Below are 19,365 nucleotides of genomic sequence, written 5' to 3' on the forward strand. Positions count from 1 at the left end.
AAAATGTATTGAAAATATATATAAAAGGAAAAATAATCTAGAAAATATCACAATGCAATCGTTATTTATAAATATAACAAAAATTCCTGTTCTTTAACGTGTCTTGGTCACTTTTGTTATAAATATAGTTTAAGCCTAACGGTAAGTATTATGGAAAATGAGAAGTACATTATTAATAATCAACAATATTTCATATAATTCACAGAACACAGGTCAGAATATATATATATACAAAAATATAGGTATACATGGAGCTTGTTTTGTATCTGTCATCTGTCACTTGAGCACAGCCCACCATATATATGCACTAATGTAATAATAAACACTAAATTAACCAATATTATTATACAAAAAAAAAAAACAATTTAAATTATGTACTTCATTACCAAACTAAATATAAAGCTATAATAAGTAATTGTTAGTAATTTTTGTAATAAGAAGTAAGTTTTTTAATAAATAATGTCTTTAAGGAAAATCTTACGATTCTTAGACATACTGAGTAATATAATTATATTTACTAAGATTTTATTATTTCTTTTAATTTTAATTTGTATGGCTGTAATAACTGGAAAATAAACAAATCGTTTCTATTTGAATTGTTGTTTTTTATTTTTTTAAACATAAACTTCTGCATTTCCAGCACAAACTACTAATGCGTTATGATTTTAGGCGTTATGTTATCGCATTAACTATTTTTTCGACTCAACTCGTCGTCGCCGCTAAACCTAAAGCTGTCAGCTGTCATTGTCACTTTTTCGCCAAACAACACACAACACGAAGTACGAACTTCATTATTAATTAACATTCGGTACTAATAGTACAAAGTATATTTCTATTTTAATTTTTAATACGTCTTAAACTGTATTGAATATACAAAGTTGTTGATTCATTTCAATTATACATTTTTTTTCTATTCACCATAAGGTATACTACTTTTAATTCATAATACACACTTATTGACCTACACTAGTAGTATACTGTATTTTTTCGTCTATGTTACTTTAATGTTATTTTTTTTATTTTTTCAGATATCGAGTACAAATACTTTCAAATCAAGGGTTATTTGATTTAAAAAAAAAGTGATATAAGGGATTTAAATTTTTTCAATATGAATCCTCTATTCTTGAGTCCAGAGCATATCCTTCAAGGAGGTTACTTCAATGCAACCCTTCGGAAGCTACAAGAACCAAATACAAGTATTGAGCCACACAATATAATGTATCCAGTTTTCTTACTGTAAGTAGTTGATGCAGTATTAGATAAATGTCTAGTAATACCAATTTTAATAAGAACTCTCTATAGCAATAGTAGTATAACACAATTTTTCCTACTATATATCCTTAAGATCATCTATTCAAAACCAGAAGAAAATGCAACTTTGATTGCATGCTATGTGATATTTGCCAAATGACACCACTACGAAGACTATATAATATTTAATTTTATGTACTTTACTTTAGTAACATTTAATTTAATTATTGCACATGCTAATTATGAAAATTTGTATTCAACTCTAGTATAATTATAATTAAGCTACTTTTGTATAATTATATTCAAATTTTTAATTGCACCACCACTAATATTCTCTTACTTAACCTTGTTATGTGAAACTTAATAACACTAATTTTTATAATCATCTAATGTTTTTAAATTGGTTATTTATGTTTTTTTATGTATTGAAAATATTCAATATTACATATATAAAGGTATGACATATTATGCATAAAATATTGTTGCTATTAAAAAAAATTAGGCAGTTTTGAATCAGACTAGAGTAGTAAGATTATTATCAATGTTTTAAAAGGGGATTTTTCAATACTCTGTTTAATGTTTTTCTGTTTTCTAATTGTCCCTTTCACTGACAAACTAACCTAGAAATTCATAATTTAATTATTAGCCTATCTATAGCACATTTCATTATTTAGGGAAAATGATGAAGCAATGCAAGCTGTGTCGAGTATGCCTAATGTATTCAGATATGGAATCAACAAACTAATGCCTGCACTCACTGAGCTAGTTAACAATGGACTGAAGTCTATTCTCATTTTTGGAATCGTTGAAACATTGCCGAAGGTATTTTTAAATAACCTAAGGTTGATTTTTAGTTGCACTACTAATTATTTATTAACACAATTCACAATCTCGTTTCACTCTTTATAGTTACTTGTTATTATAAATTTTATAAAAATCTGTTTTTTTTTTTAAGATATAAGTTTTCTATTTGTATATAACCTTTTATATCTTGCAATATAACTGAATTTAGGTTTAGTTAAAAAATAGGATCTTTTTTAATTTTTACACATACCTGGGAATCTTATCAATTTCTGAACAATTATTTTAATTTTAATTAATAATAATTTTAGGATGCCATTGGATCAAGTGCAGCTTCAGTCAATAATCCAGTAGTGAAGGCTCTGTCTAAGATCAAAGCTGCATTCCCTGACCTTACAATAGCGTGTGATGTGTGTCTCTGCCCATATACCTCACATGGCCACTGTGGTGTGCTAACAGAGAAAGGTGCTATTGATCATGCTGCTTCGGTAAAGAGGATTGCAGAAGTAGCATTGGCATATGCTAAAGCTGGTAACATAATTAAGTTGTATTAATATAAAATTGAGTCATAGTTCTAAGTAATTGTTACTTACATATAAATTACAGTAATTTGATAACCTAAATAACATGAGTTTCTTAAAATATACATTAAGATTTATGAGTATCATAATGATACTCTCTAGTAAAAAGTAGTACAATCCACAGCCCCTTGAACGGAGTGTTCATAATAGCTCTAAATCTCATAAGGAACAAGGTATTTCCCTAGTAGAGGTTTTACTAGCCATTACTGTATAAATTAAATTTGAATACTTTTAAAGTATTTGATGGATTTAATAATAAAAGAAAATAAATATTTATATGGAAAAAAATTATTCAAAATCTAGATCTAGACTATCATATTTTTTTTATATAAAATATAGACATTTGCGCTCAAACCACAATCATATCTCTGTTTTCTTTGCACACCTTCATTTCACTTTCGAATTAACAAAAAGGATCGCATGTTAGTATTTACAACCAAAATATATATAATAAATTCAATAGATAAGTAATTAATTCATGTAAGCTTCGTATATGTACAACAAATGCTATAAATTTACATTTAAGAGTACTAAAAATTAATTGTTCAAAGGTAAAGATAAATGCTGAAGTTCAATTTTGTCACCAGTAAGGTTATCACTTACTTTCAGACCACTTATCGTTTTGATTCAAATATAAAATAATTATTTTTTTTTCTTATTTAAAATCTCTTATTTATCATCCCAATAACAATAATGATAAAGACATTAATATGACCTCGACGAATTTATTGATAATAGAATATCAGATTTCTTCTAAATAAAATAACAAATTATTATTTTTATTAAAAACAGTTTATTGAATCTAAAAATTCTATGTAATTTTAATGAAAATAATAATGGAGTAAAGTAAAACTTTTATAATATTGATGTTGTAATATATAATTTTAAAGGGATCAGTCAGAAAGTTGTAATTGGAGTAAGATAAATTTAACAGCAATGTTTAATGTAGATAACACGTTTTTAATATTTTAAATAATATCTTTCAGGGGCTGACATTGTGGCTCCATCGGATATGATGGACAACAGGATAAAGGCAATCAAAGATGCATTGATAGCTAACAGGCTTCAAAATCAAGTTTGTATAAAATTTGCAATGTTTTATATTTTACTTTTTTTTTTTTTTGTTAAAATACCCTTCAGTAACACTTATACAAATTAAAATGTATTTTTTTGATACAATGAGTATTTTTGAAGAATTCCATATGTTCCTATTTATCCCTTCATTAAAGCTTGGGCTCGGAGTGGAGTGGACAAGGAGTAATTCTTTAATAATAAATTATCTCTTTAATGTAGGTTCTCAGCACAAGCTAAAATATAATATATTTTTGTTTCCAGGTATCAGTGTTGTCATACTCGTGTAAATTCGCGTCGTCAATGTACGGTCCGTTCCGCGACACGATGAAGAGCAGCCCTATGGCGGGCGACCGCAAGTGCTACCAGCTGCCGCCCGGCAGCGCTGGACTAGCTGCGAGGGCTGCGGTATTATTATACAGATTTATTTATTATGTATAGCTAAAATTCATATTATTATTAAATTTGAAATGCTTTGTAGTGCGTAGTTAAGGTAACATATGTATATAATTGTCCGTTATCACGATATATAATAAAATATCTATGATTATCTCTTAATTTATTCTGTTGAGTGTCACCTTGGTATATCATAGTATTACCACTAAACGTATTATATATAAGTTTCTTTTTTTTTAACATTCAAGTAAATATTTCTTTCGAAGGCCCGTGACGTAGCGGAAGGCGCTGACTTCCTCATGGTGAAACCAGGTCTGCCGTACTTGGACATCGTGAGGCAAACAAAGGACAAATATCCGAACCATCCTCTATTTATTTATCAGGTTTTAAACTGTTTCATTTAATACATATATTTTATATGAGAATATTAATTTAGCATCACGGCCTCGTGGGCGTGTAGCTTTACGGCCGAATGCGTTATATCAACACGATTCCACAGCCACTTCAATCCGTGCCTAAGATGGTCATCACATTGGTTTCAGTAGGTAAGAATCTCACATAACCCGGTTTCTCCCAAAGGGGCGTGGCTAACTTTTTGAAGGTTTTATGTGAAAAGGAAACTTTATAGCCATGCGAAGTCAAGACACGCGCCTGCTGCCTGATCATTGTTAGCGTCATATTTCCGGTAAAGCCGAATTCAGTGGCAACACACGGGGCTGAAATGATTTAGTCTTGGTGTCTCTACATATTACATTTTATTATTATTACATTAGGCTTTACATGAAAATCAATGTCAATGTTAATAATTATAAAAATACTTATAAGTATTTAAAAAGAGCTGTAGAGATTTGGCTCTTTTATATATGAGTTTTGTATTTTTGAATCAAATGTAAAACAGGAGACTGTACATAATTACTGTGTATTTGACTGCGTTTCTATAAATACAGTGTTTTTATGTAACTCATATTTTCACCTGTTTTGAATGTTAATAATTGCCCTTATATTAAGGTTTGACACAAATTTTCCAATCTGTCATTAACCTCGTTGTTATTCCCGTAACAGGTGTCTGGCGAGTATGCAATGATTTCTCGTAGTGGGGACGGCAACGAGATGGAATCCATCCTTATGGAGACGCTCACATGCATGCGAAGAGCTGGTACGTTATACTTTATTATACATACATCTTTATAATACTTAACCTGATGATTTTCATAATTTAAATTTGGAATTTATGACCATGTTAAATCTAAATTTCAACTTTTGTAAGCTATAAAAGATTTTTGTGTTTGTTAAGATGATAAAGAAAGTTGGTTGTAGGGCTCCGTGCAAGCCCCTCTGGGTAGGTTACCCTCTCAGTCATCATATAATATTTTACCACCAAACAGTAATACTTGGTCATTACCAACAATTTTTTTAAGAGTTTGAAGGGTAAGAGACATCATCTTAGTTCCCAAGATTGGTGGCACATTCGTGATGTAATAATTCTTCAAAGATATTTACCATTCTTACAAGAAATAATTCTTGTAAGAATGGTAAATAATTCTTACACCGCCAATGTCGATGGACGGTGGTGATCATTTACCATAATGTGGCACCTTTGCCCGTCCGCCTGCCAACGTCATAAAAAAAAAACCTAATGGATCACATGATACTATGTGATCATCTCTTGCTATGGAAAGCCATTGGAAAAGGGTATTAAAGAGAAAGGAAAAGGATATTAAATGTTATTTATATATGTAGTTTTAAGTTAAATTATAATATTATTTTCTTCGGTCTATTATTTCAATAGTAATTAATATTATAAGTGCAAATTCATTATTATAATTCTACAAAAATGAGCTTTCTGGAGTCTTCAATTATATCCGTCCGCTTACCGATACCATAAAAAAAAATATTCTCATCTTAATGGGTTTTTGTTGTGCCACCATGATCATGATCATTTCGCATTTCGATGTTGCGGGCTCTTCTTTCTCTTATTGGAACGTTTGACATATTTTTAACAATGAAGGAATTTTTACGCCAACATATTTACAGCAATATTACCTATATACGGTTAATTTTATGTATCAGGAAAAATCCTTGCATAAACTCCAGACTTAAAGATAAACTCTTAATACCGAAATTTTTATCGTCGAAAATACATTTAAATATCATTTTAAATAATGGAATATAATGCATATTAAATATCCTATAAATAGCACGAAGTTAGTATTTATTACAAGTAATTTTTACTGTATTTAATTATGATACCTATAAATTACTATAATTGATTGAAAAAAAACTGTCTTTTTAGTAGAATCTACATTCCAAACTCCTCAATAAACTATGAGTGTTTGTATAGTTTTAAAAACTACAGCATAAATATTTGCAAGATTATTTTTGGATTAAATGTATTGTTGCTAACGAATTGTTTTAATTTTAGGTGCCGATTGCATCATCACATACTTCGCTCCGCTCATCTTGAACCTTATATCGAAGAAACAATAAAATATCTATGTCACAAAAATAAGTATAAGTGGGTGGTCTTTAGTATAATTTATATGGTGCCTATATTTATAATAGATTATATGTATAATTGTTACGATTTGGTGTTTAATAAGTACACATACTGTTGTAAATTTGATTAAAGTTTTAATAAAAAATAAAAACTTACTTTTTTGGTTTTCTTTACAATTTTTGTATCATACAAGCGCCTCAAAATCTGATTGTTTTTTAATTAGATTTAATAGAGCTTAGCAATTCAGACAGGGAGCATCCTGGGTACTATTCTTCAGCACAATCTTTTGAATAATTTAATAAGAAAAACACAAAATTTTTATTATTAAATTATTTATCGGTCTTTTGAATCGATTTCAAAAAAGGAGGTTGTACCATCGAGGTTGACGTTTATTTTATTGTGTATTTATAGTTAATTGCATCATCTTAATTTTGTGCATAAACAGGCTTTACATTAAAAAATAAAGCAACTCTTGAAAAAAAAAATGTTTTGATTGTAAACACTGAGGCACGTGCCCAGGGCCCTCATCCTGAGAGGGCCCCGAAGAAACAACAATTTCCTTCACACGTCTGTTGAGCACAAATACTTTGATGTATATATTCCAAAGTGATATATTTGTAAGAAATAACTAAAATATTTATCAAAAATGGCTATAAAATAGCCATAAGATTGTACAACCAATCAGATTCTTTTAGTTTTAGTTTATTGGAAACCAGACTTAAGGCCTGGCCATAAGCAAATTATTGCTACATACCACCAAATCACCAATCTACCAAAAGGGCCTCAAATTCATGGGTGCCCAAGGGCCCCAGCATAGCTTGAGACGGCTCTGCTGGCAATTGAGTATACATTAACAAATGTAAATTAATTATTATATTTAAATTCCTTTTTTTTATTTAAATCTAGGACGGTACAACAACGGGGCGTTCTAATAGTAAGTACCTACCTTTTTTGGAAGATGCCAATATGAACGAGAAAGCTCATAGCTGTGAATATATTATGGGACCTAAAATATCTCCCTATCACTTTCTTCAAACCGCCATAACCTAAGTAAAGTGGATGTTGTAGATAATTATGAAGTAAAAATAACATAAAAATTAACTTTAAAAATAGTTTAATAATACTGTAAGCATTGCATTGTATTTTGAAATAAAAAGTAAACATCTTTTTGAAGTTCGTTTTATTTTAAAATGATATGTTTGTTAATTTAATAATATTTCATACGATATGAAATTTTCTGAGAAGTTGCATATGCTGGTATTGCGACATTTCAAATCTTACGCCAAAAGCCGATCGTACTCTTTCGAGTACTTTCGAGTATTTTGAGTCGTCATCGTAAGAATTTCTCTACCAGTGATTCACGTGGGCCAATGAAATTGCGACAAATCGGTAAACTTGTTCCAATCGCGTGTAAGCTTTTAATACGTCATCACGCCACTGGCCAATAGGATAAGCACACGATTTACACTAGCGCTAAATAATTACGGCGGCGGCGTGGACAAATTCAGTTTCTGTCGAACATTGGAAAAGAGAACAACTTTGCGTATAGTGTACAACTAAAAATTTAATAAGTGTCTTTTAAGTGTGATTTTACATATCCGTGATAAGTAATTTACATTGCAAATCTTCGAATTATTCAAGGTAATTATAGATAGATTGAGTTGCGACTCATGTTAAGCTCGTTTTCCACGAAATAACTATAACTTTCAAGTTAGATTTGACATTTAAGTTTTCGTGAAATTGGTTATTTAGTTCTTACAAATTAATGTATATTGATAGTTACTCATTTATAACATAAAACATAGTAAATTTGGTCAACTTAAACAAATATTTGTATACTCAATACCGATTTGCGTTCGTGGAATATTCTCGACTCTACGTTTAGTGGGCCGGCGCGGTGGCCCACATACTGAACGTACCGTTAAGATGAACCCGTTATACCCATTGATACTTTCTAATAACTCTAGAACTATAGTCCTATTTCGTATCGTCATCACTTTGTCGTCCTTAACAATGACGTGTCTCATTTAGTGTCAAATTACGTGTCCTTGGCGAGATTATTGAACTCTGGATCTTAACAGAAATAGATCTCTTATATTAAGTCTATTCGTAAACTTGAAACGATTAAACTTTCCAATACGGATAATTTTCATTTTAAATTATATTTCAGTCTAAGCATTGCATGGTGAAAATGCGGTGGAGTCTGCTAGCTTTGGCCTGTGTACTCGCGGCGGTGTGCGCCGACGAGAAGAAGGAGAAAGATAAGGACATCGGTACCGTCATCGGTATCGACTTGGGTACCACGTACTCATGGTAAGTTGAATTTGTAGTATTAATTTTTCATTAAAACTTTATACTTTTTAAATGAGTAGACCTATTTGCTTTAGCCCATTAAAATATACATTTTAAATTTATCTTATAAAATGATAATATAAAATTTCAATTCAGATTAGCAAATGTATTAAATTAATATGTAGATAAATATAAAAGTTTCACTTTTTAAGAGCTATGATTTTCATAGGATGTGGATGTTTTAAAAAGTTATTTTTTTAAATTAATGAATTTTATTGACCCATTAAGTTATTTGTATAATAGTACATTAATAAAATACTTGTTAGAACTTCTACAAAATAGAATAGTCACCAGTCACCTAAGGATATATATTTGTTTGTCCACAGTGTTGGTGTATACAAAAATGGACGTGTGGAAATTATCGCCAATGACCAGGGTAACCGAATCACTCCATCCTATGTAGCATTCACTGCAGAGGGTGAACGTCTTATTGGCGATGCTGCCAAAAATCAGCTGACTACTAACCCTGAAAACACAGTGTTTGATGCCAAACGTCTTATTGGTCGTGAATGGAGTGACACAACTGTTCAGCATGATGTCAAATTCTTCCCCTTCAAGGTGGTAGAGAAGAATAGCAAGCCCCATGTTTCAGTTAAGACTGCGCAAGGGGACAAGATCTTTGCTCCAGAAGAAGTTTCCGCCATGGTGCTTGTAAAGATGAAGGAAACTGCTGAAGCTTATCTCGGTAAAAAGGTTACCCATGCTGTCGTCACTGTGCCCGCCTACTTCAACGACGCTCAGCGTCAAGCCACCAAAGATGCTGGTGTCATTGCTGGTCTTAATGTCATGAGAATTATCAACGAACCTACCGCCGCTGCTATTGCTTATGGTCTTGACAAAAAGGAAGGTGAAAAGAATGTCCTCGTCTTTGATTTGGGTGGTGGTACTTTTGATGTGTCTCTCCTTACTATTGACAATGGTGTATTTGAAGTAGTCGCAACTAATGGTGATACTCACTTGGGTGGTGAAGACTTTGACCAGAGAGTCATGGAACATTTCATTAAACTGTACAAAAAGAAGAAGGGTAAGGATATCAGAAAGGATAACCGTGCTGTCCAGAAATTGCGTCGTGAAGTTGAGAAGGCTAAGAGAGCTTTGTCATCCAGCCACCAAGTCAAGATCGAAATTGAATCCTTCTTCGAAGGTGATGATTTCTCAGAGACTCTTACCAGAGCTAAGTTCGAAGAGTTGAACATGGACCTTTTCAGATCTACACTTAAACCTGTACAGAAGGTATTGGAAGATGCTGATATGAACAAGAAAGATGTTGATGAAATTGTATTGGTTGGTGGTTCTACTCGTATCCCTAAGGTTCAACAGCTTGTCAAGGAGTTCTTCAACGGTAAAGAACCATCCCGAGGTATCAACCCCGACGAAGCCGTTGCCTACGGTGCTGCTGTCCAAGCCGGTGTCCTCAGTGGTGAACAAGATACCGATGCTATTGTCCTTCTCGACGTCAACCCTCTTACCATGGGTATCGAGACTGTCGGAGGTGTGATGACTAAGCTGATCCCTCGTAACACTGTCATTCCTACAAAGAAATCTCAGATCTTCTCTACCGCCAGTGATAACCAGCACACAGTAACAATCCAAGTGTATGAGGGTGAACGTCCAATGACCAAGGACAACCACTTGCTTGGAAAGTTCGATTTGACTGGTATTCCACCAGCACCAAGAGGCATTCCACAAATCGAAGTCACATTCGAGATTGATGCTAATGGTATACTCCAAGTATCGGCTGAAGACAAAGGTACAGGAAACAGGGAAAAGATTGTCATCACTAACGATCAGAACAGACTCACACCAGAAGATATTGAAAGGATGATCAAGGACGCCGAGAAGTTTGCAGATGACGACAAAAAGTTGAAGGAGCGAGTAGAGTCCAGAAACGAACTCGAGAGTTACGCATACTCAATCAAGAATCAGCTTCAGGACAAAGAAAAACTCGGCGCCAAGGTTGGTATTTTTATAAAATCATACAATTATTTAAACGAACATCTATGCTAAACAAACTTTAATATAAACGCAATGGTGTGTTTAAAATAAAGAGGCTTAATTTTTTTTTTTTTTTGTTAAAGGTTTCTGATGATGATAAATCTAAAATGGAGGAAGCTATCGACGCTGCAATCAAATGGCTCGAAGACAATCAAGACGTTGATTCAGAAGAATACAAAAAACAGAAGAAGTCTCTTGAAGATGTTGTCCAGCCCATCATAGCGAAACTCTACCAAGGGCAAGGCGGCGTGCCCCCACAGGGCGCGGGCGGCGAGGACGACGAGTTCAAGGACGAGTTGTAACATGACAGACTGAATACAAGTGACCGTAGCCAAATGTGATCTCCGTAAAGGTCACTACAGATTAGGTACATTGTAAGAATGTGTATGGTGTACATAAACTGTAAAGATGAACGGATACAAAGTGTTTTAGCCGGTGTTGTGTATATTTATTAGTGTGACGAATGCATGAGATGTGCGGTGGTCGGCAGGTCTGAACCTCGCCGAATGCTCGTTACTAATAGTTGGCCGCCGCGCATGTGTGTGACTGGTTGGTGTGTTAATGTGTAAATTGATGCATTTTTTATTTGTAAAGAAATCAGTCGCGTTCGCGTGAAGTCTGTATCTCCCAAGTTCAGTCTTCGTGTTCGCTAGAGACCACGACGAATCTTTAGTCTCGGGTCACTCGGAGACTACCTCAATGTTTGATGATTGTTCATTCCTGAATGTAATTGTTTTGAGACTGCTGAATTGTTAGGTCTTAATTAGCAGATAATATTATAATTATGTAGTTATAATTTTCGGTCGAAGTACGGAGGAGTACATAAATAAAAAATATTTCTATGAAGTTATGTATTTTATTTCTTTCCAAAAATTTAATAAGCTAATTCGTCAGCGCGTACGTTTCGGAGCTGTGAGCAACATTCGATGTTAACTGTCGGCGCTGAAATTATGGCTGCTTGCATTTGCACTTGAACTTGATCTGTTTAATTAAAAAAGTCAAAAACGTTTTTTCAATATTGAACAAAATTATATTTTTTAGTTAGTTTCTTACATATTATTACAACGAAGTCAATCATTATTTGTATCCTAATTATAATTAAACTTAAACAGTATTCTCATAGATTTATAAATTAAGTGTGATAACAGTTAAAAATGTCGAAGTATATTACCTACTGATTTATTGCCATCTATTTCAACAGCTGTAATGCCAGCAGCGGCTCTGAGTTCAGCCAGATTTTCGGTAAAATAAGCATCTAACTGTAAAATTAAAAAAAAAAAGAGAAGATAAAACTTATGAGCACACCCGGTTAACGATAAGTAAAGTGGGCGGTTCCTAGATAATAATTAATTATCAAGATCGTTTCCGCAATCATTTATTTCATATAGTTCGTTCAAAAACACTAGTAATTTCGCAAAATATACCTACTTTATACATATATTCACTGAGATTATTTAATATTATTCCATCATCAAAAAACCTTAATGGAACCTTGTGTAAACTAGGATTAATAAATAAGTTTGCGTACTAAATATAAAGGTAATTAGATATACGTGTGCGCGTTACGTTTTAAGAAGTATTTGTAAATGAAACGCCCAATAAGTGATTATGATAAGCCATTTTAATAACTGATAACGGCAATAAATACTTTAAAAAATAAAATTAACTGGTACTAATTACCAAAAGAATACGCCCCTTGCCATCCAAAATTAATGATGCCAATAGATACGAAAAAAATGTATAGTTATGTAAATTATTCAAACTGCAGGTATCCTCGAAAGTATTCTCTCTCTTAAAGAAATCTTAAAGGGTCGTCCTGGTGAAAAGTAGTCTTTTGAAATATTTTACTATTAACTGCTTAGCCGAATTTGTAGAGATCGCGCGCATGGTAACCTGAATGCTATTGACCCAGGTGAGTCGAGCACTCGTGCGTACTACCGTTTGCCAAAAGCAAAATTTTAACACGTTTGATGACGAACGTGCTAAGCGAGTCGAGTTTACCCTATGGCAGAGCTAACAATGTGCGCAACACGAGTTCATAATTTACTATTCGCCGTTAATACCTACGATTCCTTCTCAGAATTGTATACATAACCAAGTTTTGTCCGCGAATATTTTTTCATATTGTACTCTACAGGTTTGGAGAAATCGTGTTTATATGTGTTATCATAACAAAAAATGATATCACATTATGAAAAAACATAGATCTCAATAATGCGGGAAAGTTGTATGTAGCACTTATTTGGCTCAATTTATTAATTTATTTTTAATCACATAAAAATACCTTTTTCACTGTAGTAATATGATATTAAACAAATGACGCGACCTTTTTAAAGAGACATTATAACTAAATTTAACCTCAGCATCCATCAGTTTCTCAAGGTCAGGCTGCAGGGCCAACACCCTCGGCCCAGAGCCCCGTTGTGCCTCCCGCCCTGTGCACCAGTCCACTCCCCGTGACAATGTGCGTGTCTTACATACGTCCCAGTCCGTATTTAGGAATATAATGCTGTTGAATAGTACTGAAAATTTATTTATCGGGCGAGTTTGTTGGTTTTAGTGACCTAAATACTAGTTTTAATAAAACTACAATGAGTAAACTATTTGAAAGGCACTTGGAGGCAGTACAATAAGTAAGCGAAGTTGTTGGCTGTAATTTCGTTGTTGAAATTTACAGACTTTCACTTCGAAAGTAATTATAGTTGATTCATTTCAGATAGCATTAAGTAGACTATCTTCAGGTGAAAGTTACAAGAATAATGAAGTATCTGTTAGAAATATGTCTAGCCATTAAAAAAGTAGCAATAGTCTATGGTATGGGAAAATCTTGATATCTTTGATTAATTATAGTAATACTTCATTACTTGTCAATACGTCAAAAGGCTGTAAGGGTCTATTCCGAAAAGCTTAACAGTAATTACTACAAAATTATATAATTGTATTATCAATAAGAGATAAACAAGACTAAAGATTAATTATTATTATAATCATAAAAATATTTATGCGTATTTAAATTTAAGGAAGTAGGTAATCAAATTGTTTTACTTACTTACTTATTTATTTACTTAATTACTTTTACGAAACAATATCTTTAAAATTATTACTTTTAGTCCCTGAAATTGCATTGACTCGATTGTCTATTCATACTGCTTATGAAAATAGACTGATTAGTTTCAGCTACAAATAATACCGATTTGGAGGAGTAGGCATTCGGTCCAACTGTTCGAAATCTTCGCCAGTCTCAGGATATCCGGTCAGGATCCAACCGTGTTCAATACAATCCTAAAAATGTTAAGATCTTTTTAGGTATTCTTTAATACCAGTATTATTAAAGATTGCTATTAGTCTCTTCTTAAAAACATATTATTTTGCATACTTTTTGTTGACACCTGAACTCGTTTTGAAAATTGGAGCTAATAGTCCAGTTTTTAAAACAGATGAGGAACACATTTCGAGAAAACATACATATATAGAATCAAATTCCGTCACATATATTTCCAACGACGCGAATTGGAGAAGTGTGGTGGAATTATCTTCAGAGGTTCGCAAGAGGAGAGACTTCAATTTTAATACCTTTTTCTTTGGATTATCTATTTGTTTTATTTTATACTTTTAAACTAACATATGACGTATTTATTTTTTTACCACTACTCTCTTGAATTAATTAAAAAAAAATTACCACCTTTTGAGCTATACGGCGTTTAACTATTTCCGATTTCAGTCGAACGCTAACACCAAACTTTCGTAACTTTTCACCAATTTCATCGTTCCTCAATTCTGCTTGCTTGAAAAGTTCTTCAAAGTGCACTATATGAAAACACTATATTTGTTTATAAGTAACATTAAGTAGAGTACCATTATGACAATTAGATTAAAAAAAACGTTCATAACATCTGGTCCCATGTAATACGCCGCCGTCCAAACGACTTAAGATGTTAAGTGTCCTCGTGCCTATTCTTACACTGACCTACAAAACTTCATCCAAGCTGGGACACACCAATACCACGTGAATAGTGTTTGAAATTTGAATAGCTTGAATGGGTTTTAGCTTGCCTGCACAAAGTCCTACCACAACTTAGTTAAAATGCTATATTATTAAGTTTTTTACAGTAAACAATATCAAAATGCTTAGCGGCTGCGCTCGCTTGCACTTTGCGGCCGGAGCCCCGAGGGCCGATGAGCACGACGCGGTACACGGCCGGCGCGCCCCACACGTGCAGCCCGCGGCCCGGGCCCTGCGCGCCGGCCGTCGCCGCGCTGATGGCTTTCGAACATTTCGTGACTATCTTCTCTGGGCTATCGTCTGATTCGATGTACACCTCCTATTAACGACGTTCAATTTGGCGTGAGCACCTCTTACATGAATCAGATAAGCTTATGAAAGGTTGAAAGATGCATTTATTTTAGCAGCTGCAGGAAGCTTTAAGCTATTAGAATTAGGTAAAATAACTTGTTCTCTCGTTGTTCTTATTACAAGATCCCGTAGAGAACTCCTTCTGCTGATATAAGTATAAAGCGCAAGAGTCGAACTAATTTTATTTAATGAACTTACGCCGTTTCTATAGGTATTAGGTATACTTATTGTTATTGATCATTAGACCCATTCGTTCTTCATACAAACCTTTAGTGTTGCTTTGTAAGCCAACTTTAGACCTTCAAAGTCTTGTTGGAAGAAGGACCGTGCAGGGTTGCGAGTGTCCACTGCTTTAGAAGCTGCTGGTGGTGGTGGAGTGAGGACCAGAGTGACACTAGGCAGAATCCCGTCTTGTTGTAGACAGCGTGCTTCTTGTAATGTGCAGGGATGGTCTTAGAAAGTTAAAAAAAAAAATCATCAAATTATACTAAAATGACTAATTTTAAGTATAAGATCATATTATTTAAAAAGTACATTGAATACATATTAAATACATTTATACTCATTCACAAAGATAGCGCGAAAGGTGACTTAACCTTCCATGTATTTAATTGATAGTTTAAATATACATTTATGCTTACCAATTGCTCCATGTTTCAAATGTCAGGTATTGTATATTATTACAAGTTGCCCATCACAACTCCGTATTGGTGAAATTAGTTACTTTTTATTACAAAAATATTTGAACCTAATCGCGGTACAAGATTTATTCTAAATAATTCATGAACTCATTCAAACTCAAAAAAAAATCAATAAAATAGCATCATGGAACAGTCGCTTAAGAATTCAGTCTCACACAGACATACTTACAGACGAATTATATATTAATTACTAGTTGCCTGTCTCGACTTCGTACGGGTAAAATTCATACATAGTTATACCACTAATTTCCCTCTCTTGTGACCGTCTATAGCCTATTCCAATGGAAGAAGAAAAAAGATAAGCAAACCTTAGATTTACGTATTTCATGCGAGTTGCTAATAACATAGCTGTATTGTGCTACTAAGAGTTTATGATTAATTTATCTTTATTTATAATACAACAACACTACTACACTTTACTACCCTACTTATTTCCACTTTTACTTCCAAAATTCCGATAACAGTTTCGTCGACGTTCAAAACGCCATTTTTTCGCAAATCCGTAGTGAATATCATAGATTAATAAAGCTCTCAACCAATGATATAGCGTTAATTTGCTGTCAAATGTTGTTTATTGGGCTTTTTCCTGTTATGGTTGGAATAGAGTATAGGTTGCAAAAATTCAAGTCAATCGGACCAACAGATTCGAAGATCTTGAAATGAGTGATATTTCGCTTACATATGTTTAGTTTATGTGTTTTGTACCACATGTACTAAAAGTAAAATATATTCAAATAAAAGAATATATTTATTACAAAGTATTGAAATATTCGTACCAAACATTAGCCATCCAGCTTGTGGTACGGGATCCCTCGATGTCATCATTTTTGTCACTTCAGACAATAGAACAGGAGAAATGCATCCAGGCACGTACTTATCATGCTTAAAACGTGATAAAGTTCAAACGCTTATTCTATATATCATTTGAATTTATATTTTATCGATGATATAAACCTTTTCGTAACGATCCATAACGCAGCGTCGTGTGATAACGAAGTATCCGTGATCTTTTATCATGTCTCTTGCCAATCTTTTCGTATCTATGAATAGAATATTGAAAAACAATAAATATTCTATACTTATTAAAAAGTAATTTTAATTAATAAAAAATAAGGAAAATATATAACTTAATACTTTTTATTTTTAAATACATAATTACTTTTTTAAAACTCCGCTTAAGAAATATTAACCTTTTCTTTCATTGCCAATGCCTTACCAACTGTGAGAGATAAAATATTATGCCCCAGGTGCCAGTAGTTATACTGTTTCACTCACTGTACAACCGGGAACACAACAATACTAAGTATTGCTGTTTGGCGTAGAATATCGGATAAGTGGGTTTGTATCTACTCAGACAGGCTTGCACAAAGCCCTACCAGTGACTGTAATAAGAATATGCAAAATCAATAAAAAAAGTAATAAAATTGTCTATGTCAAAATCTCATTATCTTTGATTAGTAGTGTAGTTTATTTTTTATTTTAAACACTATAGGTCCATAATTTTTGGTTTTAATTTAAAAGTGCTGCGGGCAGAGCTAGGGAAAAAAATACGTAGATATCTATAGTAAATTGGTATCTTATATGCAATAAGAAACTAGTAATTATAGTAATAGTAATATGGATGATGATATTATTTCTAAACATAATCATTACAACAATTTATACGATTTACCAATATGAAGCTCGGGCGATACAAGTAAGATGACTCTATCAACATCCTTGGAACTGTGGAGATGTCGACCGAGGAACACCTTCATGTGCTTGAGGTGGTCTTTTGGTAGATTTATTACCAAGTCTTGTACCATATCCTTTATTGAATAAAACATTACTTAATTAAACTTTATTATCGGGGTAAATGTGGATATATGTTAAATAAATGATGTACTCCTGAATCAAAATGTATTAGTTTAGCTGTATACTGTATACATATTTCAGTGAGCCCAGACACTTTACCCATAATCACAAAATAATTAATAATATAAAACGTTTGTTGATATCGTATTGAAATAGTAATAGTTTCGTAAGAGCATGGTTTTAGGTATAAAATAGTAGTAAGTAAGTATATGTCCTGCCTTGGGGTGTAAGTTACATACCAAACTTCATCAAATTCGGTTCACTGTTTTAGCCGTGAAAGCGTTACAATTACATTTCTATTCGCATTTAGAATATAAGTATTGATAAGTATAGTTATTAAAATATATTTTCATATGTTCGTCTTCGATTTGACTATAGTAAAGATGCACGTACCGTATCATTGTTATTGCGTGTAGTAGTCTAAATCGAGAAAGCTTACTTTAGGTAGGTAACATTTAAATTGAAAATTTAATTATATATTAATTTTAAATTCGTTTGGATGGAACTGTTTCTAATCAGTATTCAACCGACTGCGCCGTAATTTTGCACACATTTATGGTCCTGGTGATTACGTCTAATTTACAATATATCTGTAATCTATTTTACAATATATCCGTTTCGAGTAGGCACTCTTGATAAAATTTAAATTGATAACATATTGGTCATATTTTATGTCATAGTTAAACTTACCTTAAAAAGCTTATAAATCCTGTATTTTTCCAAATAAGGAAGAAATGTTTCAGGCATTTCTAAAGGACGTTTGGTTGCATCAGTCTCAGTCATTCTATATAACACAGGGTCTAGTAACTTTTTTTACTAAAAATTATAGGAAGTTAAAATGGGTTTAGCGTCAAATGTGTCATTAAAAACACTGTCATAATGTTTTTATTTTAAGTCACGCATAAAAAGGCCTGGTTCAACCGATGCGTCGGAACTTATTTCTTGTAATAAACTAATTGAGGGCACAATGAGTAATATTTTTATTTTACTTAGCCGTGTATCCGGTGAAAAAATCATCGGAAACATTATATAGAAAACTCAAAAAATTTTAGATTTTTAGATAACCCAATAAGTTTTAGAGGCTTTTTTCCATTACCTCGGTCACGGCACACTTTCTGTATCATGCTGCCAAAAATTTCTACAGTGAATCAACAGAATACATAGAAACCGGACATTTACATATAACTATTTAGACCCAAAATAGTTAATCAAATGAAACACTTTTTCATATAAATTAATTAATTTTCATTAAAATTGCACCTATTGCTGATTACGAGACGACTGCGAGATTTAGGAACACACATTAATTAATTGGCACCATACTTTAACGCTAGATAAAACAAAGTAACAGAAAAAGAACAATACAAAGTAACTAAGCAGTTACAGTTAAGCAGTAATTAAAAAGAAATTACTAAATTTTAACAATCAGAACACTGCTTTGAAAAATACACAATTTGTGAAATAACAGCATTATTATTTTATATTTCAGCTTAAATATTAAAAACCGCATTT

At 32.6% G+C, this 19,365-nt stretch overlaps 2 protein-coding genes across 4 annotated transcripts; one reads left to right on the forward strand and one right to left on the reverse strand.

Annotated features, from left to right (window-relative positions):
• Nucleotides 1–764: 764 nt before the first annotated feature.
• LOC125074386 (endoplasmic reticulum chaperone BiP) lies at nt 765–11,790 on the forward strand. 3 transcript variants are annotated; one of them, XM_047685724.1, is made up of 11 exons: nt 782–924; nt 1,029–1,236; nt 1,926–2,073; nt 2,364–2,583; nt 3,620–3,708; nt 3,969–4,112; nt 4,367–4,483; nt 5,163–5,256; nt 8,808–8,910; nt 9,276–10,905; nt 11,028–11,790. In XM_047685724.1, the coding sequence occupies exons 2-11, from the start codon at nt 1,109–1,111 to the stop codon at nt 11,244–11,246; spliced, it is 2,892 nt and encodes a 963-aa protein (XP_047541680.1). In that variant the 5' UTR covers nt 782–924; nt 1,029–1,108; the 3' UTR covers nt 11,247–11,790. The 3 variants fall into 3 exon arrangements, with proteins under 3 accessions (XP_047541671.1, XP_047541680.1, XP_047541663.1); XM_047685715.1 differs by lacking the exons at nt 8,808–8,910; nt 9,276–10,905; nt 11,028–11,790 and adding an exon at nt 6,523–6,752 and having other exon boundaries at nt 765–924; XM_047685707.1 differs by lacking the exons at nt 782–924; nt 1,029–1,236; nt 1,926–2,073; ... (3 more) ...; nt 4,367–4,483; nt 5,163–5,256 and adding an exon at nt 8,088–8,238 and having other exon boundaries at nt 8,768–8,910.
• Nucleotides 11,787–18,693, reverse strand: LOC125074412 (adenylate kinase 8-like). The gene is made up of 11 exons (XM_047685748.1): nt 18,544–18,693; nt 17,672–17,807; nt 16,954–17,039; nt 16,776–16,881; nt 15,566–15,750; nt 15,053–15,266; nt 14,627–14,751; nt 14,135–14,226; nt 13,303–13,453; nt 12,116–12,203; nt 11,787–11,925 (listed from the first exon to the last, which is right to left on the reverse strand). Exons 1-11 carry the CDS (start codon nt 18,634–18,636, stop codon nt 11,819–11,821), a joined length of 1,383 nt encoding a protein of 460 aa, XP_047541704.1. The 5' UTR covers nt 18,637–18,693; the 3' UTR covers nt 11,787–11,818.
• Between the last annotated feature and the right edge of the window lie 672 nt (nt 18,694–19,365).

This window comes from Vanessa atalanta, chromosome 2 (assembly GCF_905147765.1).
Source record: "Vanessa atalanta chromosome 2, ilVanAtal1.2, whole genome shotgun sequence".
Classification (NCBI taxonomy): Eukaryota; Metazoa; Arthropoda; class Insecta; order Lepidoptera; family Nymphalidae; genus Vanessa; species Vanessa atalanta.